At 36.2% G+C, this 25,537-nt stretch overlaps 4 protein-coding genes across 6 annotated transcripts; 2 read left to right on the top strand and 2 right to left on the bottom strand.

The window, feature by feature from the left end:
- Positions 1–4,025: 4,025 nt before the first annotated feature.
- LOC117636055 (60S acidic ribosomal protein P3) lies at positions 4,026–5,356 on the top strand. Its single transcript, XM_034370495.1, has 2 exons — positions 4,026–4,426; positions 5,011–5,356. The coding sequence occupies exons 1-2, from the start codon at positions 4,229–4,231 to the stop codon at positions 5,164–5,166; spliced, it is 354 nt and encodes a 117-aa protein (XP_034226386.1). The 5' UTR covers positions 4,026–4,228; the 3' UTR covers positions 5,167–5,356.
- Positions 5,357–6,229: 873 nt separating this feature from the next.
- On the bottom strand, positions 6,230–9,468 carry LOC117624730 (18S rRNA (guanine-N(7))-methyltransferase RID2). Its single transcript, XM_034356189.1, has 8 exons — positions 9,227–9,468; positions 9,029–9,112; positions 8,849–8,904; positions 8,633–8,689; positions 8,210–8,259; positions 7,879–8,031; positions 6,850–6,982; positions 6,230–6,659 (listed from the first exon to the last, which is right to left on the bottom strand). The coding sequence occupies exons 1-8, from the start codon at positions 9,396–9,398 to the stop codon at positions 6,495–6,497; spliced, it is 870 nt and encodes a 289-aa protein (XP_034212080.1). The 5' UTR covers positions 9,399–9,468; the 3' UTR covers positions 6,230–6,494.
- Positions 9,469–10,767: 1,299 nt separating this feature from the next.
- Positions 10,768–19,173, bottom strand: LOC117632414 (pumilio homolog 6, chloroplastic). Of its 3 annotated transcripts, none has more exons than XM_034365880.1 (10): positions 19,048–19,173; positions 17,233–17,929; positions 15,638–16,944; positions 15,413–15,554; positions 15,216–15,323; positions 14,028–14,240; positions 13,810–13,920; positions 12,176–12,370; positions 11,775–11,946; positions 10,768–11,241 (listed from the first exon to the last, which is right to left on the bottom strand). In XM_034365880.1, exons 2-10 carry the CDS (start codon positions 17,866–17,868, stop codon positions 11,222–11,224), a joined length of 2,904 nt encoding a protein of 967 aa, XP_034221771.1. In that variant the 5' UTR covers positions 17,869–17,929; positions 19,048–19,173; the 3' UTR covers positions 10,768–11,221. The 3 variants fall into 3 exon arrangements, with proteins under 3 accessions (XP_034221771.1, XP_034221779.1, XP_034221787.1); XM_034365888.1 differs by having other exon boundaries at positions 18,919–19,146; XM_034365896.1 differs by having other exon boundaries at positions 18,999–19,146.
- A 1,393-nt stretch (positions 19,174–20,566) lies between these two features.
- LOC117616581 (mitochondrial outer membrane import complex protein METAXIN) lies at positions 20,567–25,449 on the top strand. The gene is made up of 6 exons (XM_034345941.1): positions 20,567–20,852; positions 21,559–21,893; positions 22,093–22,169; positions 22,339–22,399; positions 24,191–24,344; positions 24,924–25,449. The coding sequence occupies exons 1-6, from the start codon at positions 20,711–20,713 to the stop codon at positions 25,097–25,099; spliced, it is 945 nt and encodes a 314-aa protein (XP_034201832.1). The 5' UTR covers positions 20,567–20,710; the 3' UTR covers positions 25,100–25,449.
- Positions 25,450–25,537: the final 88 nt, after the last annotated feature.

The following is a 25,537-nucleotide window of genomic DNA, read 5'->3' as shown; positions in this document are numbered from 1 at the left end:
CATGTCTATTTGAAAAGGGCAAATAAATTCTGAGTTTGTGTTTAGCCTAGGCCAAAAGTCCCAGGCTACCATGCTTTGAGATATGAAATTTGGGAGAGTCAATGTGGTTATTTGAACCTATAAGGCACAAGGTTCCAAACCGTCATTTTGAAAAGACGTAAAAACCACAGGTGTAAGTTTAAGAATGTGCGCAATTATTATAACAGGAAAGGAGCATACAACATATAGATTTTTTTCCACCTGCAATGAAGGTGCAGGCCCTGTAAAATCTATAAAATTACATTATGTTCTGGAAGCCTCTGAAGGAAGAGGATGACGCCTCTTAAGCTTAGCCATGAGCCTCTCATGGTCTCCCAAAATTCTTTCATTAGAGACCTGCAGCATGTTTAGCCTTCTCAGTGTATCAACAGAGTACGAACTCACCAGTTTCAACAAGGCATTATTCTCTCCTTTAAGTTTCTCAACCTCCTGTTGAGACTCATGAAGCATTCTTTGAAAAGACGAATTTTCAGTTGTTAGCTTCTGAACCTCGTTTGCTCTAGCACGCAAACGATCAGCCATGTTAGAAACAGAAGCAGCACTCTGAATGCTAAAAGCCATTGAGTCATTAATAGCCTCTTCCTCAGACCTCCCTGTTAACAATATTTCATCCATTGGAGTAATGAAATTTCTAGCTACTGTGACAGCAGTAGCATCATTCATCATAACAGAATCATTAACTGTAAGATGACGATTTTGGGATACAAAGGATGGACGCCAAACTTTGGCGTCACTAGTTGTTGTGGGAGCATCATTTAAATTGAAATAATTTGGGCAGGAAGAAGAGGAAGCCATTTTAAGAAGGTTTCGAAGAAAGTCTTACAAAACTAAAGTTTCAGAAAATGAAGGAAGTTGAGTTGAAACGCAGTTGCTCCAATCAAGTTTTGCAAAGACAATATCTATAGACGAAAATGTGGCAACATTTCCAGGATCCCAATATCTTCTCGGATCCCCATATTATCTTTTTCTTTCCCAGATTCCAAAACTTCACGCTGCCTCTAATAATGCCTGTCGGCACTTTCGGCGTTTTCATGTATTATTTTCGTCAAAGCCGATCTTGCTTTGCGGATTTCACGGAGCTATTTTTTCAAAAAGCACCCCGAGAATCTCGCAATTTTCCTATAGTTAATTTGAAATTCACCGGTTCTACCTATTCCTCTTATTTGTGTATAAATGTGTTACTAACGAAATTTTCTTTGCAGAAGACATCCAGTTTTCTCCATACCTAGTGATGCGATATCTACTTGTTTTTCTTGTCAGTGAGCACTCAATATGCCCGAGAAGCAAGACTATCTATGATCATCCATTCAGGAAGCGAGACTATCCCTGATCACGTTTTCGCTACATCAGGGAACTGTGAAGGCGGCCTTATGCTCTAATCTCCTGAGGTCCTTCTAGACTAGGAGGAATGAGAGCTTGTTTTCTACTCCCACCAGCTTCCTTCCTTGATTGCTTACCTTACCTTGCAATCAATATCACAATTTTTGTATCTTTTCTTTCTTTTTATAACTCTATGTTCATAAGGGATTTTATTTCTTTAGAACGAACATCCGAAGAAAGAATCCATGCAGTGATCCTAACTCTAAGGGTTATTTGTTTTTGACAGAGAGAAGAATTGTGATTTTTGCTTTTGTAGGATATAACTAGATCATCAAGCACTACATTATATTTATTGGGCCGATACAAGCTTGAATGATACTTGAGAAAAGTTTCTCCCACCTAAGGATGTAAGCAATACTTGTGTTATTTTATGCTTATATACTTATTTGATATTTTATCTTGAAAGGTAACCAAATTGGGAGATAAGTCCGTTCCAAAAGAATGGCTTGTATGTATCCATGAATTATTAACGCAAATTTTAAAGATTGCAAGTTGGATACATTGATAATACACTGCACAGATTCAAGTCCCATAAGAACAAAATATGGGTATAGCAGTGATCAATATGATGCACGCCTGTTGCGTAGCAAATGATGTGGATTGAAGTCCCGAAAGGACAATCCTTTGACATGTCAATATTGATATTGTGCACGCCTAATGCGTAGCAAATTGTATGGGTTAAAGTCCCAAAAATTAATTGACATGTATGTATTAATCTGTGGCATGCCTGCAGCATGACAGATATATGGTTCTAAATGTTCCAACTCCCTAAATGGAGATTATCCACGCCCTACTATAAAATAACGCTCCATTAGAGGTTATAATCCACATTCTCACATAATAAAAGCCCCCTGCAGTGGCTTGGATACCCAAAAGCAAAGAAATGCTTATAATTGATGTATGCGCATGCACATGAGAATGGTGGGATCATGAATTGATGAATGACAAATTTTGATTTTGGAGTAGCTACTCAAATCATCAATGGGCTGTATTGATTGGAACCACGTTCAATTATTAAATGTCGACAATATCATTGGCCAAAATGGAATGAGGTAATTCCATTATCGATAAGAATGAACGTGAAAGAACAAACCCACAATACGAACCCCAAAATTTGTTAATACTGAAAGTTATACTTGGGTGTTCGGAATAAAAGGGAATATACCTGCTTTGTATTACACAATGTTTCTGGCAGAAACAAGGAATGTTGGGTTTTCTCCATATTTACAGATTCAATTGTGCCCCCTTATTGCACATTTACGGAGACCAACATGTTATCTTTAAGGGTTATTAAATGCACGGAGTATATCACCAAAAGTGATCCCCTAAAGATGTATAAATAGCAGGGTTAAAGCTATATAATGTGTCATAAAGTTCAATCGTTTAAACAAAATCATTGAAAAGATTGAAATTGCATGAAGCAAGTCCCTGAAGGACATGTGCCTGAAGCACAAAATCTGTACTCAATACTAATGTGCATAAATTGCCTCACTGAGTACATGGATTATAATGTGTTTGCAATACATTAAAGCTTCTGAAGAATTCAAGAAATATCTGTCTCGACTTCAAGATCGAGCATTATGCCAACGAGATTCTTGCTTATACTAAGAAAGTATTGAAGTATTTTTATGAGGATTATCCGTTGGACACTTTAAGGATTTTCCGGAAGTATATTGGACCGGACATCGTATTTTCCAGATAAAGCCCAACTCCATCACCATCATTTTGGGATGATGTGAAGCATATTTGATGCTATCTAAGCATAACACCATATACGGGCATATTTTTGAGTGAACTTATAAATAGCCCAAGTGTTATTAGATATGCAGACTCTGGAAATCTCTATGGTCGCTTACTGGAAAAAGCTAGTTATGAAGTTTTCAGGGAGAGATATTCATCAGGGGGAGCGTGGTATTAATAAAGATCTTCATACACTATTGACTCACAGAAGATGATATTCAGAAAGATGATCAACAGTATGACTTAAAGATTTTTTTTTTTTACCAAGCATCAGGGGGAGCGTGCTGTCAATAAAGACATTTACACACTGTACTCTTTTTCCTTCGTCCAGGTTTTTATCCCACTGGATTTTTCCGGGCAAGGTTTTAACGAGGCAGTGTCGCACGCGTGTCAATATACACAAAATTTTATGTTACACATGGTTATGTACTCTTTTTTCCTTCGACCAGTTTTTTTTGTCCCACTGGGTTTTTACTGGCAAGGTTTTTAACGAGGCATATTCCGTATCATTTGTGATCTCCAAGGAGGAGTGTTGTAAATGATAAGGTAATTAGGTGATAAGGTGGAGACCACCACATGTTGGAAGGGGTTTTGCCTACAAAAGAGTTCACCCCTCCTTGTAATGATAGATATGAATAAATGAAAAACATCATATCTCTATGCTTTCTCTATCTCAATTCCCTCTCCAATTTCTCCTCTAGATTTATAACAAATTTATAATTTTTAATCATTATTAAGGAAAAAAAATACCAATCAAACAAAAAAAAAAGAAAAGAAATATTTAAATATCAATAAAATAGTTATGGGGCTCGTTTACTTGTCAGGGTCCGCATTGACGGTTGATCCACAAGAACGAGGATTGTAATGACATATCCATCCCTAATCACATTCAGAAAATTACCAAGATCATACGGACAAATAGGACTTTTCGCGAGTGCATGCTAGGGTTTTGGCATCGCATTCTACATAAAGAGCAAATCACTGAACGAACTGCCGTTCATGCCAGCAGTGTCTCCCGAGTCTCAAAAGCACTGACATCTGAAACTTAGGGTTAGGGTTTCGATTCGCTATGGGAGTGTTCACTTTCGTGTTGAGGACCTCAGGAGGAGAGTGGAGCGCGAAACAACACAATGGAGACCTTGAGGCCTCTGCTGCCTCCACATTCGAGCTCCAGAGGAAGCTCGTCCAGACCGCGCTCTCTACCGACTCTTCCGGTGGGGTCCAGACCTCCTACTCTCCAGTCACTCCCACATCAGCCGTCTTCCAGGTCTTTCTCTACTAAATCTCGAGTTTTTGTTTTTGATCGTATGATCCTATGCCTTCGATTTCTTCAGTTTTGTGTTTTTTTTTAATTTATGGTTTTGATAAGACAAGAAAATTTGAAATCTGGGATTTTCCTTTTATTTATTTGGTTGCTTATTGTTGATTTTGATGGGTTTATCATATTTGGTTTGATCGTGCATATGGGATTGTTTTGGAGCTTTTTCTTTTGATTTGTGATTTCTGAAAATTGCAATCGATTATTGCAAGAAATTACATGGAAAATAAGCTCTAAATGATCAAACACTCCTGCACTAAATTATGTTGCCCAATTTGTTCACAGAAGCACTCTAGCTTGTTTTTGTTTTAATTCTATTGATATTGTCTGTTGTAGTGAAAAGCCAAAGTTTAAAAGCACTTCCCCATGCAATATGTTTCGTATGGCAGTTTTGTGTTGGGAAAAACCTTGGAAACCATTGGTTTAAAGAGGACCAATTGTGGTTGATATATGATATTAATGCTTGCTAATCCCTTTTCAATGGTTATAGTGTTGTATTGCCGAATCCATAACTTGAAACTTCTTTGGTACAGGTGATCGTTGGCGGTGGTGGTGGTGCCTTTATTGGAGGCGGAGCTGCTGCAGCTACTGGAGGTGGTGCGGCAGCTGCAGAGGCTCCCCCAGCCGAGGAGAAGAAGGAAGAAAAGGAGGAAAGTGATGATGACATGGGATTCTCTCTCTTTGATTAATCTAGTCATAATTCAGTCGTTTCCGGATTATATATTATGTCGTAATCTTACTAGTTTCCTTTTTCAATTTACATGTAGTGTTGGATTTTTGTGAATTGTTGGATAAGAATATGAGACATGAAGTTTTGTTTGAGAAATTTTTGTTAGACAATTTGATGTCACTAGTTAAATGGTTGTGTTGAAAATTTTATCTTCTGTTTGGTTTTGTGTCTGCATTTCTCATCTATTTAGCTGGTTATATCCAGCTTAGTTTTTGCTCTCGTAATTCTTCCGCACATATTCTTTGGTGGTGGTTACAAGGTTCCATACAAGTAAAAGAGTCGTTACTGTTAAGCCTTATTTTTCCGTGAAGGTATATGTGTACTGTGCAGCCATTGAAGTTTGTCCTGCATGTACTGCGTTCCTAATTTAATTTTTAAGGTTCCTAACCTCAGTTATATCTGTCCTATAATACCAAGCACAATGGCTTGGTACTTGTTATTTAGGCAATAAATTTGAAAATTGAAGGTTTAACATCAAAACTGATGGTAGTGACAATTTTTCATGGGTTGTGGCTTAAAATGTATATGTAAAATATAAATGAAATGCGAGAAAATTATTTTTATTCTATAATATATTGCCTAACCCTATCTAATGGTTTAAAATGTTCATAACTTTTTCAATTATAAACATTTAAACGAGCAAAATAAATATGAAGCTAACTAAATTGGATTCAATTGAATTAGATTGGATTGGATTCTCCCAAGCAAATCAATCATCCGATCCAATAATATCGGTTTTGGAAACTAGCGATCCAATTCAATCCGCCAAATCATCAAAACTGATTAAAATTGGGTTGGATTGGATCTTGCACACCCCTAATTTCTGAGCTGCAAATTCCAAAAAAATGAATGCCAAACAAATAGAAGAGGAAAAAACTTTGAAGGAGTTAAGCTGGCTCAAATGCGAAGCAGCGTATTGCAATCCGGATTATGGTAATGTCGAGGGTTTACCAAGCCAGTCTTCCAAGAAAATATCATCACAAAACGATGAATGCAGAGGTGAAAAGGAATTAATAACTATATTCATTCATCAAACAAGGCTTTTATTAAGTTGGTCAATACCTTAAAACAGAACAAAGTTTCTCTTTTCTCAAAACTGTTAAGGTTACAGGAATAGTCATATTACAACCAGACGTCCATTACCTGGAGAGATGTGTATATAAATTGCTTATGGCCAGTATTCTAAAGCGCTATTGAGAAAAAAGGAAATGCATTTGCAGAGCCTATATAAACCGCTTAAAGCACACACCAAAGCCAGAACACTCAAAATTTAGGCCTGCTGTAAGATCAAAACCGAGCCTTACGTTTCCGAGCTGTGTACTTTGTGTCTGGTGGAACAACATTTCCTTTTTTCCTCATCTGTTCCTTCTTCTTTATTATCCATTCTCTTCCCTTGCCTTTCTTCGTTATTTTCTGTTTTTTCTTGGGCCTGTGCCTGTCTGAGATTGAAACCTGCTTCACACAAACAATAACACATCAGAAATTCAAAAATCAATAAATAGCTATGGTTTAGTACTTTGGAATTTGCATTAGCCTTGTGGAATAATAGAAAGGTCACACTGGAAGAGGACAATGTAGCTAGCCAACATCACCTTGACTAAGCAAAACAATGAAGATAGTAAATGCATCAGTGAAAACTTACTGTCTGATTGTCTTCATCTTCACTATCATCATCAGAGGAACTCTCACCATCTTCGCCTTTTCCATTGGGAGTGGATGTGCTAATAGATGGTGGCCCACAAGTGAGGACAAGGTATTCTTTTCTTTTCTTGGAACTGTTACAAGATAATTAATGTGAACTCAGAAACTAACCCTTTTTCCTATAAATCCTATTCATGCAATACTCTCTTAAGAGCTTCACTCATTGGGTTAAGTTACGGAAACACATTCCAATTTTTCCTCTGATCATCCAGGCAAGGAAAATATTAGATTGAAAGGAAATCAAAAGAGGACTAGTGAAAGGTAAAATGATGAAATGAACATGTAGACAAGAAAATGAATAAAACCATTGTACCATACAATGATAGTGCAACTTGTAAAATGGAAGAGAAAAAGGTTAGTTATTTATTTATTTATTTAAGACCTGAATTTCTTCAGGAGCTAATTCACAAGTCAACAGCAATGATGAGCAGTTCAGCAATCATTCTTTACATGTTTATTGCCTTCTGTATTCTCAAGAAAATAAATAACACGAAATACACAGAGATGAATAACCACAATGCCTTTGATATTTTCATTTATTCTGAAATTGTCTAATTATCACATCATCATCTCTTAACAAATCCATTCTATGTCCCATAAATTAGGGTCTTGTTACTCCTTTCGAAAGTACCATTATTTCATTTATCAATTATAGCAAGCCTTAAGAACTAGTCAAGGATGTCAAATTTCCATGCAGAATAAAAATCCAAACTACATATCTGTTCATATTTACTGGCATTGTTCAGATCTTTTTGTGCAGTGCATGGGTCGATCTGATATATAATATTGTTTTTTTAAAAGCTAATTGGGAAAGCCTGAAAAGGTTCATGTATCAGGAGTGGTTACAAGGTGTTTCTCAGTAGATATATAGGCTCATGCATGAGCAAAGACCTTAGAGAGCAGTTTAGTAACCACATCGTTTCAGACAAACTAATAGCCTATCATTAGATTTCTTTCATTGGTTGCATACCTGTTGGGATAATCAACAACTACACCCCCAGCAAATCCAACACGCATTGCAGAACTTAAAATCAGCTCTCGCTGGTCTAGATTTTCAGGATACACTTGAAATGCTGCTCTTGCTCCCCTTGCTAAGCATCTGTACAATGATCCAAAGAAAGCCCTGCAAAAGAATTTAAGACAAAACGCTCATACTGCAATCAAGAAGAGATTACAGGCTCAACCTATGTTTAATGTGGCCAAGACCAATAAGATCCTGATACACCTATCTTCATATTTCAAGCATACAACAATATAGAATTATGATGAGGATATAAAAACCAATAAGAAACACCACATACTTCAACCGTAATCGTGGATTATGTGAGGACTTATCAGCATTGCACAACCACTGCATTCCAACAACAACAACATAAAAAAAGAAGAAGAGTAAAATTGGAGAAATATTCATAAAGTAGACCATACCACACTATCAACAATCCATACATGAAGTAGTATCAGTAATTACAAATGAAGAAAAAACAGGTATAAAATAGCAATTTTAATTCAGGAAAGCTTTAAGGATTAGACAAACCACAATCATTTAGAAAATGGTTGTTCATATATTAAAAATAGAATGGAAATAATTGGCTTTTAAGCTCTCAACTAGTGGAGTATAAGAATACTCCTGACAAGGGGCACATGCAAACATAGAAAAAATAAAGCTAAATATTAATTTCATTGTAAGTATTGGCGAGTAAACAATAAAAAAAAAAAGGGCAAACCTGAACGGCTGAGATACTTATGGCTCCATCAATAACTCCTGAACGAAGTCCTAAGCCCTGCAAAAATAAAAAATTAGGGTTGAACCATAACATTTTGCTGATAAAAAAGAAACAACTTTGGGTTGAATGCATTTCTCTTTTCTTTGTCTTTTCAATGATTACGCTGAATTGCAAACCAGATATAAGCAAACATATCAAGTGCTTGAAGTGTGATACCTGACCCATGTCCCCAAGCAAAAGGTCACCCTCAACCTCATTCTCCAATGCAACATCTCCAATTATCAAATAAATGAAATGCCCATTTAGAAACAACCCATGGAAGCAAGCAAAGAAGCTCAAAAGCAAAACAAAAGTTAGAAACAAAGTATATAAAAAAAAACCCAAAAAAACACATACCAAGCATTGACCGGGAAATATCTAAACCAATCCACTGATGCCCACTCTCTGACAATGTATCTCCGCTAAGACCCGAACCACAACCTACAGTGAAAAGCTCAAGCACTCAGCTTTTTCACTTGTTCAATGAATAAAACTAAAACCCCTTTGCTTTTTGATGAAAAATTGAAAGATGAGCTGCTGGGTTTCGAAAGATACCAATGTCGAGGAGCAACCTGGGGACGCCATCTTCAGGCAAAGCGAGAAGCTCGAGGGCTCGGTGGGAGAGCTCTGACTGAATTTCCATGATTCGAGAATTGCGAGTGTACTTGCGAGCCTCCTCTTCATTGTAGAAAATCTCAGGTGGAGCTTGCAGCTCTGGCCGAGACATGATTGCTTCCTGTTCTGTTTCTTGTTTCGCAAAACACAACAAAATGAAAGAGAGAAAGGGAGGAGACGGATAGAGCTTAAACCCTAGCACTGTGGCATGGGTTTACACGCTTCAGGCTTGATGGGCTTAGATTTAAGTCTCTGAAGTCCAACTTTGTAGCCCAGTTTGGGCCCATTGTTTTCATTATTCTCAAACCAAGTTTTTGTTTCCTTCCCGAGCTGTTTACTTATGCATTATTTATACAATAAGAAGAATTCCGTCAATCATCAATACTTGCAAAAACATTACAAGATCATCTCCTAACATGGTAGGCTTTTGACTTGGATGGAAAGCATAGATCCAATCCAAAACCAGAACAAAAAATGAGAAAAACTAGACTTGAGATTTCTCATACTAGCAAGATGAGTGAGAAGCACTAACATATGTTACAAGTTTGTATTTATGGGTTAGATTTTGTAACACGTGTTATGCTTTCACTTGACAGTATACACGGTATTCTGCCATGCAAGTAAAACTGCATTTCAACTTGTCAAGATGGACACCCAACTCACCTACAAAAAACGAGATTAAAAAAAAAGATTGGTTAGCGGAGTAAGGGACACCCAACCCAACTGACCTATAAAAGATTAATATTTGCCTTGAACAAGCACTTAACTCATGAAACCATGCACACTTTTTCCCTTATTTATATCAATATTCACTCGCAAGAGGAGCCTGGGAGCCTTTTCAATACATCGTTTTGGATTTTGGGGCTAAAGAAACACAAAATTTTGTAGCAGCATATGTCACCTCACAATGGCATGCATAAAGTTGCCCCAAAATAAGGCGTTCAGAATGTGTTAGCAGCATCTCAGCTATCATACAGCCAAGATCGCATACTGAGAAATGTATTGACATTTACTTCAAGGGGTTTTCCTTATTCTCTGTTTGTTTTGTTTTGTTTTGTTTTTTTTCCCATATGAACCAAATTATTATTGCTAAAGTAGCCTCACGAATCTCAATAGAGAATTATTGCTAAACAATTTGTTAGTCATCTTTTAAAAATTGATGAAAATAACCATGAGGTTACAAACTGTCACCACAATGATGCTTGGGTTTCAATTTAGAAAAGATTTTTATTTGTTGTCTAAAACACCAATTTACCCTTCATGTACGCCAAAGAAGAAGAGTCACACTGAATGCTACATCAAAAGTGGTTTTTTTTTTTTTAATTTTTTTTTTTTTTTTGGGCCAATCATCAAAAGGGTTTTAGGGTTTAGAGTTCAGTCAATTTTTGAAAGACTTGATGCAAATTGTCAGACCCCAATCCACAGGCGTACAAAACATATTTGACCCAAAAAGTTCGCACTCGCAGGTGCTTCAAAGGTCATGACTCTAGAAATGAACAGGATATTGTGCTAATTTTTATATGGTCATACAGATCAAGGCCTACTGAAATCTGAAACCAAGAAAAAGAAAAAAGATCAAGGCCTACAACTTATCATGAAAGCCACACATCTGAATAATGTGCTACATAAATTTACAGCACCAAGGTTTTCCTACCAAGTACTCCATCCAATTGAGTTGTATTGCAATCAAATCATCCTAAAAGTATTTAAGTATATATTGCTCGACGATAAACAGATATTTACTTGCAACTATCAACCCGGCCCACATCAACCCTCTCTTATTGAATTGCACGACAACTTCGCACATACTGAGGCGGCACGGCCACAATCTCATGCCATTCTCTTCAATTGCCAGGGGGATGCACATTACCTGCATGCTTTGACAAACCACAGATTCACTGAAGGTAAATTCTTGTTTAATTCCCTTTGTTGGCATCACGATCCCGATTGATTTTCTGTAGGCCAAAGACAAACAAACCGTACAGTCAAAAGACAGAAACACGAAAATACTTTCAAATGAAGTCTCTGCTAAGTTTGACCCTGTATACCACTAGGAGATGCTCAAAAATTTATTTCTGTGTCATTTATTATTCTGGATCACCAAGTAAAGATGTTTAGAGAATAGTTACAAAGCACGACCAAAAGCAAAAAACAAAAACAAAAACAAAACTAGCAAAGTCGCCAGGGGGGGCGGTACAGTGGACACTCATCATCAAAGATTATTATGCCATACATTTAACCGTACACGCAGATTAAACATAGATGCATGCATCCGGAAGGTAGTATGCAACTCAGGCTGAGTGGATTTTCCTAGTCAATGAACTGAAAAAAAGAAGGAAATTTCAAATGCAGTTGAGGCTACTTCAACTGCATTTCGGTCATTTCCACTACCTCTCCAAGTTAATGTAGTGTTCAACATGCATGCTCCCTATTTAAATCCATGCAGCATTAATACAGCAAGAGTGGTTTAAAGTTTAAGAATACACACCTTCTCCAAAAAGCTGCTCAAACCGAGACACAATGTGTTTCCCATAAGTGTACTTCTTCAATGCATGAGTATGAGCCCTTATACGATTAATTAATATCACCCGCTGACTATCAGTACAGATTTCAAGAGCCTTCTGGATCACATAATTTGCAAATTGGTCCTTCATCATTACCTAAGACAAATCAAACATGAAGGTAAAGAAAGTACATTGGAAGCTCCAAATGCAACACAAAATATGCAACTGACCTGAAAATCCAAATACTTGTACCGCTCTTAAAACTACAAATTGACATATATAAGTGTGTGTGAGTGTGTGCACCAGCGCATGAAACATACAGAATATAACTGAAGGATTGTTCTTATAGGACTGGGACTGAAGGATCAAGAGAAATTATTCATACCAACAAATTCTCATTTCCTTCATTGTGCCCAACAATCTCCCTAACTAACCGTTCCCGTTCTGCAGCACCACCATACTCCAAGCATTTCTCAACAACATTTGAAGCAAACTTGTGTTGGCTCAGCTGTACAATATGACCTGACAACTTGCTTATAATTTGGCTTCTTTCATGAGGTTTTCCCCTCTCTAATACATGCTGTCAACCATCAAAAACATTCATTAGCCCAACAATTGACACAGATCAATCGCTTGAAAGATAAATAAAACATATATGCAGTTGGAAGCATAAAGTACATCCAGAAGTTTAGTTGGCAATAAGTATTGCACATTAGAGCAAAGGATATTTCATATTTACAATATAACTGTCTCAACTTTCAGCTATTTGGGGAGAAAAAAGCCTACACATATACATGCATACATAGAGAGTTTTGAGGAACCAAATAGGCACGAGAGAGAGAGACAGAGAGAGCACTTCAACAGCTCTCCTGTTGTCATTTCACATAGAAACTTGTGTGCAACAGTGTAAGTATGCATGTGTGGCAGGCAATTTCTGGAGTAGACTCAGACACTGAGCAGCAAGTACAGCTGTAAATCGGCTCTATACAACTTGAGTTCATATCGAGTTTGGGTCATCTGAACTCAGCTTGTAATAAAAGCAAGCCAAGCCTCGGCGCATAAAGCTCATGAACATCTTGTTTATAAGAAGTTTACTTGGAATGAAGGATCTTTTGAATGATGATTACAAAGCAATTCTATCAAAATCAAAGCATTTTGTTTATTTTCTTTTCTATGATGCTTATATGGGCTATGTCTTGTTCTTATAGTACCATGTTGTGCTTCTACTTTTAAAGTTAATGTTGAAGAACGTATTTTTAAAAAAAATATTAAAGACCAATGTCCTTGCTGTTAAATCTTAATTATTATGTTTATACCTATATTTTTATTTTTCTTCTAAAAAAAATATCTATATTTTTATTCACTATTTATCATTAATCTTTCCCAGCTTGAAGATCTTGTTATATAAGCGGGCCAACTTATTACTGTAAATTAGTTTGATACAGCCCGAGCTCGATTGTTCTTTCATCTTGTTCAAGCTTGGCTCATTTACACCCTTAGCCACAAGCCCACTCCTGTGGACTACTCAACTTCTGGAGTAGGCATTCCTTTTCAAAATATTTAGACCATCTGAATTATTCTTACTATTGGAAGCCTCTTTCTTCACAAACTAAAGCCTCTGTCAAAAAAGTTACCCAAACAATTATTTGCATAGCGTAGTGTACTATCTCATTGCTTACTCAGCAATATACTTGGTCATTCTGTTAAATTTTGAACCTAAGACCTAACAAATAAACTATAATCTTTAGGCAGAAGCTGAAAAGAGATTTGAACAGGAGTCTTACTGAAACGATTAAGGATTCTAGAACTGCCAATGTATGGCTATCCTCTTCCTATATGAGAGCGAAAATTCTCATGATAAACATGCGACTGTGCTAGCTCTATATTAAGAATTACCACCAAGAAGTCGACTGAGTTGCCGTTATGCATAAATAATATCTTTAGAAAGGCACCTTAACTCATCAGAGACAGACTAAGTCATAATTAGATAGTAATTATAGTACAGAGCCAAATACAAACCTGGGTTACATAATTGCCATACTGGTCCTGGGCAAGAGCACAAACAGACTCCAAGATCTCATCAACTATAAACTGGCATTGCAGCTCATCTGTACAATGCTCCAGAACTCTCTACAATGAACCAAACACAGGAAACAAGTTCATTCTTTGTGTGATAACCAAAGGAAGAACATTAAAGGGGGGAAGAGAAGTGCCAAAACCCCTCAAGTTTAGTATACCTGTATAACACGACAACCATAAGGGTGCATTGAAAGTGTTGCAACTTGACCATGGAAAGCAGATATTATAAACCCAATTTTTTCTGTCGGAATGCTCTCAATGCACTTTTGTATGACATGGTTTCCATTTTGATCACGAACACATCTCATAACATGTCCATCCAGTTCATGTACAAGCTGTACTTTCTGTTCAATCTCAATAACCTCAAGTGCCTGCACCCACAAAAATAGTATATATAAAAGCATTACAATTGGGACAAGAAAGAACATTATGCTAGAAAGGCAATTATGTTATGCAGCTTGCTTCCAGTTCCAATTACATTATGCAAATATTGTTGGCAGCTTGTTAGAGATCTCATTTTCCAGTCAAGCCCATATAATCAGATAATAACAAAGTTTCAGTCTTGAAAACAAACAAACCCATCAGTTTATTATGAATTAGAGGGTGGCTATTAAAGATTAGTATGAGGGTAGGGTTGGGTGCAGAAGATGGGGGTTGCACTGAGGTTGGGGTGGTGGCTGGTGAGGGGGGAGGGAGGATCTATTCGAGCGAGAGGGAGGATCAATTCGAGAGAGAGCTTGGTGGGTTGGAGTGGCAGGGATGGTGGATGGTATATAGGGCAGGGATACTGGGTTTTATTGTTTTAATTTTTCCAAGGTTCTTTTATATTTTAATCTTATTTTTTAATTTTAAACAGAATTATTTTAGTTTAGTTAACAGAAGTTAAAAGCTGGACTTAAATTGATAACAGAATGAAATACAGTGACCAAATGTGTTTTCAGGCCTAAACACAGTGACCAAAATTGTGTTTTACCCAAGAAAATGTAGATTTACAAATTACAGGAACCTAATAAATTACCGCCACATGGACCTGCATTCAGTTGTTGACTTCTAAACATCACTAGTAATAGCACTTAATATCGAAGACCTCTTCAGCGCCTTCAAATATATATGAATGAGGTACACTACTAAAAAAAAATGAAGATAAAATTTAGCAAAACTTCAAGACAACTCAAGCTAATATCAATTCAATCATAAGACCCCTCTAAAACTGTTCTCGACTATCTACACCCATAAAAAGGAAAAGCTGAGTCGTGTTATAGAATTGCAAATCATAAAAACATAAATCTGCAACATGAAGTTAATAAGCCACACATATTTTAGCAACACTTATCACACTCACATACCTTTTGGATTACACGACAGCCATACATCTGCAAACTTAAAGGCAGAATTTGACCTGAAAGTTGCTTAGCAAGTTCCTTCCTCTGCTGAGAGCTTCCATACTCAAAAAACTGAAAAGAAAGGAAATGCAAATTAATAAAATGGCATGAACCATGACATTTCTTTAACTGCATACAGATAAGAAAAAATAGAAACGTACCTTCTGAATCACATAGTTACCGAAAACATCAGTCATTAGTTTAGAAGCATGTGGGAGAACTTCTTTGAATACAGAAGCCTTCTCTTCAGCACTACAGTTTTCCAACTTCTGCTGAATAAATCGACTCCCGTGTTGATCAGCACTGGAGTTGAAAAATTCATGATGACTTACTTGTTTAAAAAAAATTATTAAAGAAATCAAAATTTGAGAACAAAATGAACTTACCTGAATTCAACAATATGTCCTGTGATGTCAGACAGCTCAAATTTGCGGCCTTTTCCAGATTTCAACTCTTCAAGGAAATTATAAATCTTGGGGTCGTCAAAACTATCAAAGCCTCTTTGCCCTGGCCATCCGGAATACAAGCCAGTATTTCTACCTGAACTTATGGGGGATACTGGCAACACTGGACCACTAAGGGGTGAGGTTGGATACTGCATCAAAATACCAACATTTGGTGCACTTCCAAAATAGTTGGGACTCACTGGCCCTCCTCTTTGTGGGTTCAAATTCCCCTGGCTTCCATTTCTCTGTTGTTGGATTTTGTGGTCATCCAAATAAGTAGCATGATTGGACACTTTCTTTGAGTCAAGGCCACCTCTAGATGCCAATGAATCAAATTGGCTAGAAACACCATATGAATCCACAAAAGGCTGTTGATGGTACTGCATGTACATAGGATCGGAAAAAGAAGTTTGCAGTGGAAAGCCAAGTTGCCCATAGAACTTACTTAAATGTTGCATATCAGCACCAGGTGAAATGCTGCCACCAGTTGCAACCCCAGATGTTTGAGCATTAAAGCTTGGACCAACAGTTCCATCAACAACAACAGGAACAGCACCTGGAGGATGGTATCCACCAATATACGGAGGAAAGCCAGTGGGGTTTAAAGCATATCCACCTACATATTGTGGAGGAAAAACGCCCGGTGCCTGAAAATTTGAATAATATGGATTAGCTGAACTCATGTAGGCTGCTGCAGTTGCATATAGTGGAGGTGTGAACCCAGATGTCTGGAGTAATGGCTGTACATCCGCTGCAAACTTGGTGGTGCTATGGAGATACTGATCCATGCCAATGTATGCTCCTTGGGAAGCTATTTGAGACTTGCCACTTTGAAGTTGAGATAAACTGTTTTGTTGTTGGTGTATCTGGTGTTGCGGGAAATGATTCTGGTAGCTGCGCTGCCATTGTTCTTGATTTTTTTTATTCTCGAGCATGTTAGATATATTAAGAGCCTTCATTTCAGACTCAATAACTGCAACACCAGCATCATTAATCCCTGTAGTCCTGGTAAAATCAAGAGATGAAGAACTTGCAATAGGGGCTGGTGAGGAATCATCATTTAGTGAAAGTACTGTATTATCTGCAGAAGTTGCAACCATGGTGGTCCTAATGGCAGCTGTCACATTAATAGGGGGATCATGCAAGGAACTGGAAACAGGTCTTTGATCAATGAATTCCTCAGGTATTTCATTGCCTAAGGTACGAGAGTGATTATATACAGGTTGTGGAGAGCCACCAAAATCTTCCTGGAAATAAAAGATGGTTTTGTATTTACAACCATGACATTGTAATGAAAGCAAGCTAAAAGCAATCAGTCATTACTTATTCCACATCAACTCCAGTGTTTTGCTAGCAGTAATATTCTTTGGAATTCACAGTATGATAAAACAATTATTTAATTTGTCAATAAGTAAAAATGATTCAAAACTTGACAACCTAACTAGAAAAATTATATTAAATGAAATTCTCAAGGTAACTAAAAATAGGAACATATGCACCTTGGTAAATAAAATTTCAAGGTATCGATTTTTAACCTGTATTAAATCACCCGCATTTTTGTGTTGGCCTACCAATGAAGCTGCATCCTCTTCAGACCAAATTTGGCTTGTCTGATCTACCCAATCACTAGAAACCTGTTTGGGTGACTGATCATCCTCAGATTCTTCCTTGTGTGTAGGAAGTGATCCCTGAGACACATGCAAAGGAGCATTACCACTGTCATCTACAGGTCCCCAATTCTGGCTGAAACTACCAATATGGCGTACCAGGCGTCTATTCTCCCACGAGATAAGTGGAGGAGGAAGTCTAGGATTAAGATTGACATTGGCACAGTAATATGCCAAATAAGCTGGATCAGCAAGTAATTGTTCCTCAGATTCACACCTTTCAATAACACTACTTAGACTTGCCAAGCTTCCAGTCGTGCTAGAGTGCTGCTGGGATAGAAGGTTATCAATGGATAAAAACGAACCCTCCATGGTTGGGGGTGCACTTCCACTTCGATTAGGGGAAGCATCCTTTTCGCTGCTATGAAGCCTATGGCCCCTCAGAAGCAATTTCAACTCCTCTGCTGCCATATTAGCAGAGGATGGTGTAATTTTTGCAGCCTTCTTATGGGAAGCCCATTTTCCACTAGTTTCGGACATTCTAATTGGACTTTCTGTCGCCATGCTAACAAAATATAATATGCCCTCTTTTTACTATGATAGTATAAGAAACCTCACATGGAACCTGAGAAAGCCAAGATATGCAGGGCATTAAAGGTAATATGTGGGGGACTATAGCAAGAAAATATACGAAGTAAAGATCAAATATAGTAAGACATTAAGCATAAACTATAGCTAATAGAAAGAACCAGAAATGAGAGAAGGCGCCCTATTACTTCAACAGCATATGATTAGTAGAAAAACTTACTAACATTTCTCCTTAAACTGAGAACACTTAGTACTTTCATGCCAAGAAGTACATTTTCATTTTATAACCTTTTTTTTCCTTCTGAAACATGTGAACTTAAAATGTCCAAATAAAATATTTAGTCCTAAGAAAGCAGAGGAATTAGAAATTTCTCAAACTTATCATTGGTCTTCGTATCTAACTTTTCTCAAATTACACAAGATAAATGCACTATATGCTGAAAAGTAATTGATACATGGGCGTCATAACAGCTTTAAAAAGAGGAAATTCCAAAAAAAAAAAAAAAGGAAAAAAAAATGCAAGATTCATTAGTATTATCCAAATTGCAGAATTAATAACAATTCTTATTAAGTGGTTTTTTTTAATCTTATCATTCACTTAGACAAGCAGATAACATGAAAAATTAAACCTTTGACGATAAAAAAGTTAAGAAAAGCAAAAACAGCCTCTTTAGGAAGCTCTAAAGAGAGACTTCATTTCAGACGTAACTAATACGAGTTCCTGAGTTTTGAGAAGAACCCAAAACAACATAATAATAAAACTCAAAACTCTCTCTTTCCCTTCCCCCAAATTTCTATCCAACCAATCGAAATGCAAGAAAAAAAGCCAATAAAAAACATGGATAATCAGAGGCAGACACAAATATTATCATCAACAACAGCAAGCCCCAGCATACTACACAGCCAAAACCATGAAAAGCACAAACTTTATCAGCAGCAACCAGTCAAACACATAGAAATGGAAAGGGAAAGAAACCCAGTAGAATTCAAGCATTCAAATACAGCAAAACGGTCAGAACAGAGTACCAAAGTATTGGAAACGACAGGAGCAACACAGAGAGATAAAGAAACAAAGACGGTTTGAGTTTTGGGAACCCTAAGTGGACCTTTTTTTGTCACAGCAAAGTTTGAGTAAAACGTTATAGATTCCCTTACCACCACCAGCTGATGCAAAAGATTCACTGTTCAAAACAAACCCTAGATTCTCTTCGGAGAGAGAGAGAGAGAGAGGGAGAGGGATGTGATGGCCCGTCTGTGGGTCTACTAAAAATGATGTATTTGGCTCAATTCAGCGGGTATTTGCTATTTAAAGCTCTGTTTCTTTAAACCGAAGAAAAAGCGCTAATTCCAGTCCAGATAAGGTTCTTGCTCTGTTTCACTTCAAATTCTTTTTTAAAATTTGCTTCCTTTTCGGGTTTTTTATTTTATTTTTTCATCTTTTAATTTCGATTTTAACTGGAAGGAGAGCAAAACCCAAGCTCCAGGTGAATAAAGTAAAAACACTACTACAAATATGAGATTAGTCAAGTTGGTGTGAGTGAATGTGTTTTTCACTTTTCACTCAAGTTCGTATTCGAATCCTCTTTTTATTATCGCTTGTATAAAAATAATAAATAAAAGTAAAAACACTACTATTATTGGGAATATGAGCCTTTGGGTTTGGTTGACTTTAATGGCAAATCAAAATGGACAAACAAGAATGTGTGCTAAATAGCATGTTGCTTTTGCATATGCTACCTTGCGTATGTAAGCAGAAAAAGGAAATGGTATCTTCCATTTTTTTAATGAACATCTTGCATAATTGGTGATGTACAAAAGAAGATGAAGTCTACATGATTATTATACTATTGTATTTAACTATCATATTTTCTTAGAAAATTAAAAGGATTGCCATTAGTGAGATGCTGATTCTTGTGTTTTCATAATGTTCTTGTGTCCACAATGACGTTGTTTTAGGATTAAGGGTGTGTATTGAATTAATAATTCAATAGAAAACTAAATATCGGGGTTTGAACAGAAGAAACGTCATATCAATTATGAAAATCAGGATATAATACATACTTTGTAAGTGATATCGTTATTAATCTTATTTACTCTAGAAACGTGCATTATGTGTTTTTTTTGGATCTAATAAATGTGTATTAGGTGTTTGAAGAATTTGAATAAAATCTTTAATCTTTTTATTATTATTATAATTATAATTGGAATACTCTCCAATTGAAAACACACATGATACATCATTTTTATTTCGCAAGCAACATTTGTGTGAAGATTTTGAACATAAAAAGAATTGTTCCGTGGACGCTACTTCTTATATGAATATATTCGTGTGTTAATTTGAAACGTATTAAGTTATCTAATCAAGAAATATATATATATATATATATTATCTTAATTATATTTAAAATACAAAGAATTAGAAATTAGAATAGGGTACAGAGTATAATTGTATACTGCATGAGTTTGACAAACTTTGTATATGAGCGATAAACGTGCCTACATTCACCTGATTGCTCCTTTGTCGTCAAGCTCACCGTTTATTCTGCTAAACGAAATATATTTAACAAAAATAATAATAATTCAGGCCATTGGGCCTTGACCCATTTTAATTTGGGATCGGATCCGACCCGTTTTAGATTCCATGACCCATTTGTGAAACAAAGGCTAACAAAGACCCAATTTCCAAAACCCCCAAGAAAAACCCCCTGCGTCTGCGTCCCTGTCTCTTTGTGCAACACCCCCATCGAGGAAAAAACCCTACTTTGCTTGTGGATTTGAGCTCAGAAAGGCAACGCCCTGAGTGGGTTTCGTAGGTTTTATGGAAGAGTACACTCTCGTGGTGAGGAAGCCCTGTTTTGGCTTGCCTACTGCTTGCCCTTCATGCTTGCCGGTCTTCTTCTACCTCAAGTTTGCTAATGTTCCCTTTCACTTGGCTTACAATCTTACCTACCCTGACTCTGGTATCAACGCTTTCTCTGCATCTTCCTGTTTATCTTTCGTTTTCTGAGAATTTTATGGTTGGGTTTTAGTAGGGTTTGGCATTTTGGTGGTCAGATTTTTCCAGGAGGTCTTATTGGACATTTTGTTCTTGTTTGTTTTATGCATTGAGGTTTTTTGCGGACTGATTTTATGCATTGGGTTGATTATTCCATAATATATGGGTTTTTTGTTGTTGTTTCTTGGATGTGAAGTTCCTAATTCCCATCTGCTCCTAAATTGAAGTTTTTCATTCAAATTTCTTATAAATTATTGGGAATTGAACTTATATCTTGGTTTTGTGGATGGTGTCTGTTATGCATTAGCAGTACGGTTGGGATGTGTGTTGCTAAAAAAAAAAAAAAAAAGGATTTTGTAGGTTTGGTATCAGTTTAGATGGGTTTCTTTGTATATTTAGGCAGATCTATTTTTATTGGACAACGGTTCCTAGAGGCGTTGTTTCCACGTCTGTGCAGGAGCCTTGATCAGAATAGGCAGTATGCTTTTTGCACCTGCTTATTATATTTGAATTTGTATAATAATGAGTTTATTTATAGGATTAAGCTCTGTTGTTGTAGCAATAAAAGCTACAAATTTAATTTTTCATTTACATTTGAGTACAGTGTGAGTGTGTGCTCACATCTTACAAGTAGACAAAAATGATGATATTGACTGTGGCATTTGTTTTAGATAAAATCCCTTATATTGAATCTGGTGAGTACGTGACTTATAATAATGAGAAGGGTGGCATTATCGAAAGACTGAAAGAAGATCACATTGCTGATTTGGACACTGAACTTCACTCAGTTCCAGAATGGATATCTACAAAGGCAATGATTAGCTCCTGGCTTGCTGATGCAATCAAGTATGAACTCTGGTTGGGAACAGATGGTAGTTCTGCTGAAACGATATATTATTCTGATCTCCCATGGCCAATTGGAAAGATTCTATTCTTAAAGCAACTGCATAAAGTAAAGCAGGAACTTGGGATTACCAAAGACAATTCTGAGAAAATAGAAGAACAGGTTTTATTTTTTTATTTTTCCTTTTTTTTAATTTTAATTTTTTTTATCCTACTACTTTGTGTTAAGTAATAAATTCTCTCTCTCTCTCTCTCTCTCTCTCTCTCTCTCTCTCCTAGAGTTATTTTATATGTGTTTTTTGTTCATTGTTGTGTATATTATTGAAACAATATTTTTATTGTTCTGAAAAATTGATGGACAGACATACAAGAGAGCCAGCCTTGCATTTGGAGCCCTCTCAAGTAGGTTGGAGGAACAGAACTTTTTATTTGAAAACAGGTGCTTTTCTATCGCATCAATACTCCATTTCCTTTTATAATGAAGTCCTTAGAACTTCTTGTTATTGCTCAACTTTCTTTCTTTTGTTTTAATATCCTTTTACATGCAACGTAACAATTAATACTCACCTGCTGATTGTGTATCCACTTGCATCGTTCCTTTTGTGCAGGCCATCAAGTTTGGATGCACTCTTTCTTGGGCAGGCACTTATCACTCTTCAAGCATTACCAGTAAGTCATTTTATTTATTTGCAGACAAAGAGAGGAGAAGTTTATATTAGCAGTTAAGAACCATTTACATTAAACTATATCAATTAAATAGTTTGAATCTTGTAAGAAGTTCAGTTTCTGGCTAGAATTTGGAGCTTTCCGTGTGGATGAGTAATCCATATAAACTCATAGAGTATTAATTGCTTGAATGGGAAATAAAAGTAAAATAAGATGCATGCCATGTTTAATTCTGCATCATTTCATGACCTTGGAAATTATGATTTGCACCGTTTTCTATATGAGCTTCGTAATTATTTTAAGCTTTTAAACTCTTTTGAACAGAAACGTTGTGTAAATTCTAATGCTTCTAACTCATTAGTGTTGTTTAAATTTTAAGACATTTATACTTCCATAGAAAGTGAATTTTATGATAAAGCCAGATCATTTCAAAAAAAAACATTTGATAAAGCTAAAGATCAATTTTTTTCAAACAACAATCGGAGCATGTTGATAGATTGGAAACAGGACTTCTATTATCTCTTTTTGGTAATGGTTTCTGGATTGTGACTTACAATACAAAGAATAAACATACTGTACATGTATTTATTTTATAAGCTACTTTTTTCGTTGGGACTGTTAATAAAATATGCATAATACACTGGGAAACAGAATTCTTCTGCTTTACGTTTTGTGAAACTTTGTTTATTGGTATCTTTTATGCTTCTACCTCAAAATATCGATTTATTTTTCTTGGGCCAGTGAGATTAAGATTTTTGTCTAAAAGGCTTGGGTTCAAGTTGAACCGTCAACAAGCAAAACGGGAAAATTGGCTTTATACATATACCCTTTTGTATCTTGTCTGGAACTCTGACTGAACATTTTGAGCTTAGAAAAATGTGCTACAGTGTATAAATGACACAGTTCTTGTTGACAAAATCCAACCGCTTGAACTAAATAGCAAATTTAAACTAAAAAAAGATGATCTGGTTCTGAACTCGCACTCAGATGTTAGTGTTTTGTGCACATATTTTGGCCCCATGATTGAACTTTTTAGGAATCAAGTTTGCAGCTTTTCATTTTAGTTTCCCGGTGCTTGATTTATAGCTTCATTGTTCATCTCTCAACTGGAATTATGCTTTCCATTCTCCCTTCCCCTTTCAGATTTACTGATATCGTTATATAGTTACTTATTTTTTTTTCAATCCGGACATTATATAGTTACTCTAAGCACCTAGTTTTTCAAGTATCATGCCCTTTTATTATGTTGCCTTAACACTTAAACAATGTGTTGGCACTTTTAGTAAGTAATTATAGCATTCCTACTATTTGCAACATATTGTGGTGTACAAAATATCAAGTTTAAAATTACATCAATTGCTACTGTGCTATGTTAATTATAACACATGGAAATGCTATGAAGGCATACTGGTGTTAATATTTTGTTTTCTTTTATTTCCCTGCTTTAATGCTTTCCTCCTCACTTTATTCATGCTTTAGCCTGTTTTCTATGTGACATTGGATCGCCTTTTAGATGTGAGATTATGTACATGATTTTAGTTGGAGTTGGTTCCTGATTTTGTTTTGTCATCATGCGTGATTGCTTATTTTGATAATCATGAGTTAAATGAAATTTGATCTTGCAATATTGCAGAGATGAATCCAAACTTGTTTTTAATATTATTCTTAAATATATTAGTTTTTACTGAATGAACTTGGCCTATGTGCTACACCAAGTTGTATACCAGATTTTGTCGAATCTTTTTAGTTTAAGGAGTTTTGTTAACCCTGCTTCTTGAAATTTTGTGCTGTTAGGAAACATCAGTGCTGCGGAGCAAGCTTTTAGAACATGAAAACCTTGTTAGGTATGTTGATAGGCTTAAGACGGAGTTCGTGGATGCAGGTTCTTCATCTTCAGTCCCAAACTACCCTTCATCAGCAGCTCCTAGAAGAGGTCCTTCAAATTGGAGTGAGATACTTTCATATTCAAGACTTGTATATCTGTATTTATTCCTTTGGACGGTATAATGTGTTGGATTTTTTGCTTTTACCAAACCAGATCAATTTCCTCTATTTTTGTTTCTTGAGTGGAATCATTTCGTATCCTGGAAAATTTGGGATTAGATTTGGCTTGCACACTAGCAGTTTTTCAACACCCTGTTTTTGCTTTCAGAAAAGTAGTATTTTAGTTTTGAGTGTATAAAACACGAATGAGATTCCAATTAGGCCTCTCTTTAACTGGAAGCTGCAGTTTGCAATCTGAGATCATGTAAGACCAAATTCCTCTTTCTTGCATCACTAATGTTAGAGCTTACTAACCCGTACATGGGTGATATATATCATCTAAAATATAGATAGGTCACGAAAGGTAAATTGTAGTTCTTCAGGGGCTAAAGATCAAGTAATATATAATTTGACCTTTTGTGTATATGAAGTTTATGTGATTGAATTTTGTTTAATTATTTTAGTCCTATATGTGATGTTCTTATATCAGTAGAAACTTAATTATCCTGAAATGCAATTTTCTTATGCTTATTTTATTTTTCAGGTTCTAAGCCCAAGAGCAAACCCAAAAGGGAAAAAACAAAAGAGGAGAAAAGTTTTAAGAGAAGGTCCAAATATTTTTTGGTAGCACAGCTGGTTTCAGTTGTACTTTTCGTCACTCTCATGGCCCGAGCAGATGATGCTGAAATTGAGCTTGATGATGATGAAGGATATGAGTAAATGATTAGGAAAAAAAAAGGTTTATCTTTCTGAGTTATATTCTCAACAACAGCATTTTTTTGCACGAAAACCAGCCAGGGTTAGCAGCCTGGTGAGGAAGATTTTTTCTGTAATCCCGTTCTTTCATTTTTGTAGTATGGTATGGTTGGAAATTTTGGAAAATAAGCACCTTTATAAATACATGATATGATTTATTGGAAAGATCGAGTTAGAAACGTAGACTTGGGGGCTTGAAAGATATTCTCCTAACCTGTAAGATTCCAATGTTTGACTTTTGAAACAATGTTGACAGTGTGTAAATTTTGTTCAATTTGAATTGTTCAAGGGTTGGACCATGATGCAACTTCTTACTTATAGGTCTTGGCCCTCTTGGGCTTCATTTTTCTGAATGAGATCATGGAATATGGCCCTGATACACAAATCTTGGAACTTGATTAT

This window comes from Prunus dulcis, chromosome 1, assembly GCF_902201215.1.
Source record: "Prunus dulcis chromosome 1, ALMONDv2, whole genome shotgun sequence".
Classification (NCBI taxonomy): domain Eukaryota; kingdom Viridiplantae; phylum Streptophyta; class Magnoliopsida; order Rosales; family Rosaceae; genus Prunus; species Prunus dulcis.
Note: the sequence above shows the minus strand (reverse complement) of the source record. Positions and strands in the feature narration are given on the sequence as shown.

What these genes read in the sequence shown, in the direction of transcription:
- LOC117636055 (XM_034370495.1), top strand. Translation starts at nt 4,229, where the DNA reads ATGGGAGTGTTCACTTTCGTGTTGAGGACCTCAGGAGGAGAGTGGAGC. An exon ending in CCACATCAGCCGTCTTCCAG is followed by an intron (nt 4,427 to 5,010) that starts GTCTTTCTCTAC and finishes TCTTTGGTACAG; the next exon opens with GTGATCGTTGGCGGTGGTGG.
- LOC117624730 (XM_034356189.1), bottom strand. Translation starts at nt 9,398, where the DNA reads ATGTCTCGGCCAGAGCTGCAAGCTCCACCTGAGATTTTCTACAATGAA. An exon ending in TATTTCCCGGTCAATGCTTG is followed by an intron (nt 8,905 to 9,028) that starts GTATGTGTTTTT and finishes TGATAATTGGAG; the next exon opens with ATGTTGCATTGGAGAATGAG. An exon ending in AATCCACGATTACGGTTGAA is followed by an intron (nt 8,032 to 8,209) that starts GTATGTGGTGTT and finishes ATTCTTTTGCAG; the next exon opens with GGCTTTCTTTGGATCATTGT.
- LOC117616581 (XM_034345941.1), top strand. Translation starts at nt 20,711, where the DNA reads ATGGAAGAGTACACTCTCGTGGTGAGGAAGCCCTGTTTTGGCTTGCCT. An exon ending in TCACTCTTCAAGCATTACCA is followed by an intron (nt 22,400 to 24,190) that starts GTAAGTCATTTT and finishes TTGTGCTGTTAG; the next exon opens with GAAACATCAGTGCTGCGGAG. An exon ending in AAGAGGTCCTTCAAATTGGA is followed by an intron (nt 24,345 to 24,923) that starts GTGAGATACTTT and finishes TTTATTTTTCAG; the next exon opens with GTTCTAAGCCCAAGAGCAAA.
- LOC117632414 (XM_034365880.1), bottom strand. Translation starts at nt 17,868, where the DNA reads ATGGCGACAGAAAGTCCAATTAGAATGTCCGAAACTAGTGGAAAATGG. An exon ending in GCTGTCGTGTAATCCAAAAG is followed by an intron (nt 14,241 to 15,215) that starts GTATGTGAGTGT and finishes TTGTGGGTGCAG; the next exon opens with GCACTTGAGGTTATTGAGAT. An exon ending in ATGGTTGTCGTGTTATACAG is followed by an intron (nt 13,921 to 14,027) that starts GTATACTAAACT and finishes GGTTCATTGTAG; the next exon opens with AGAGTTCTGGAGCATTGTAC.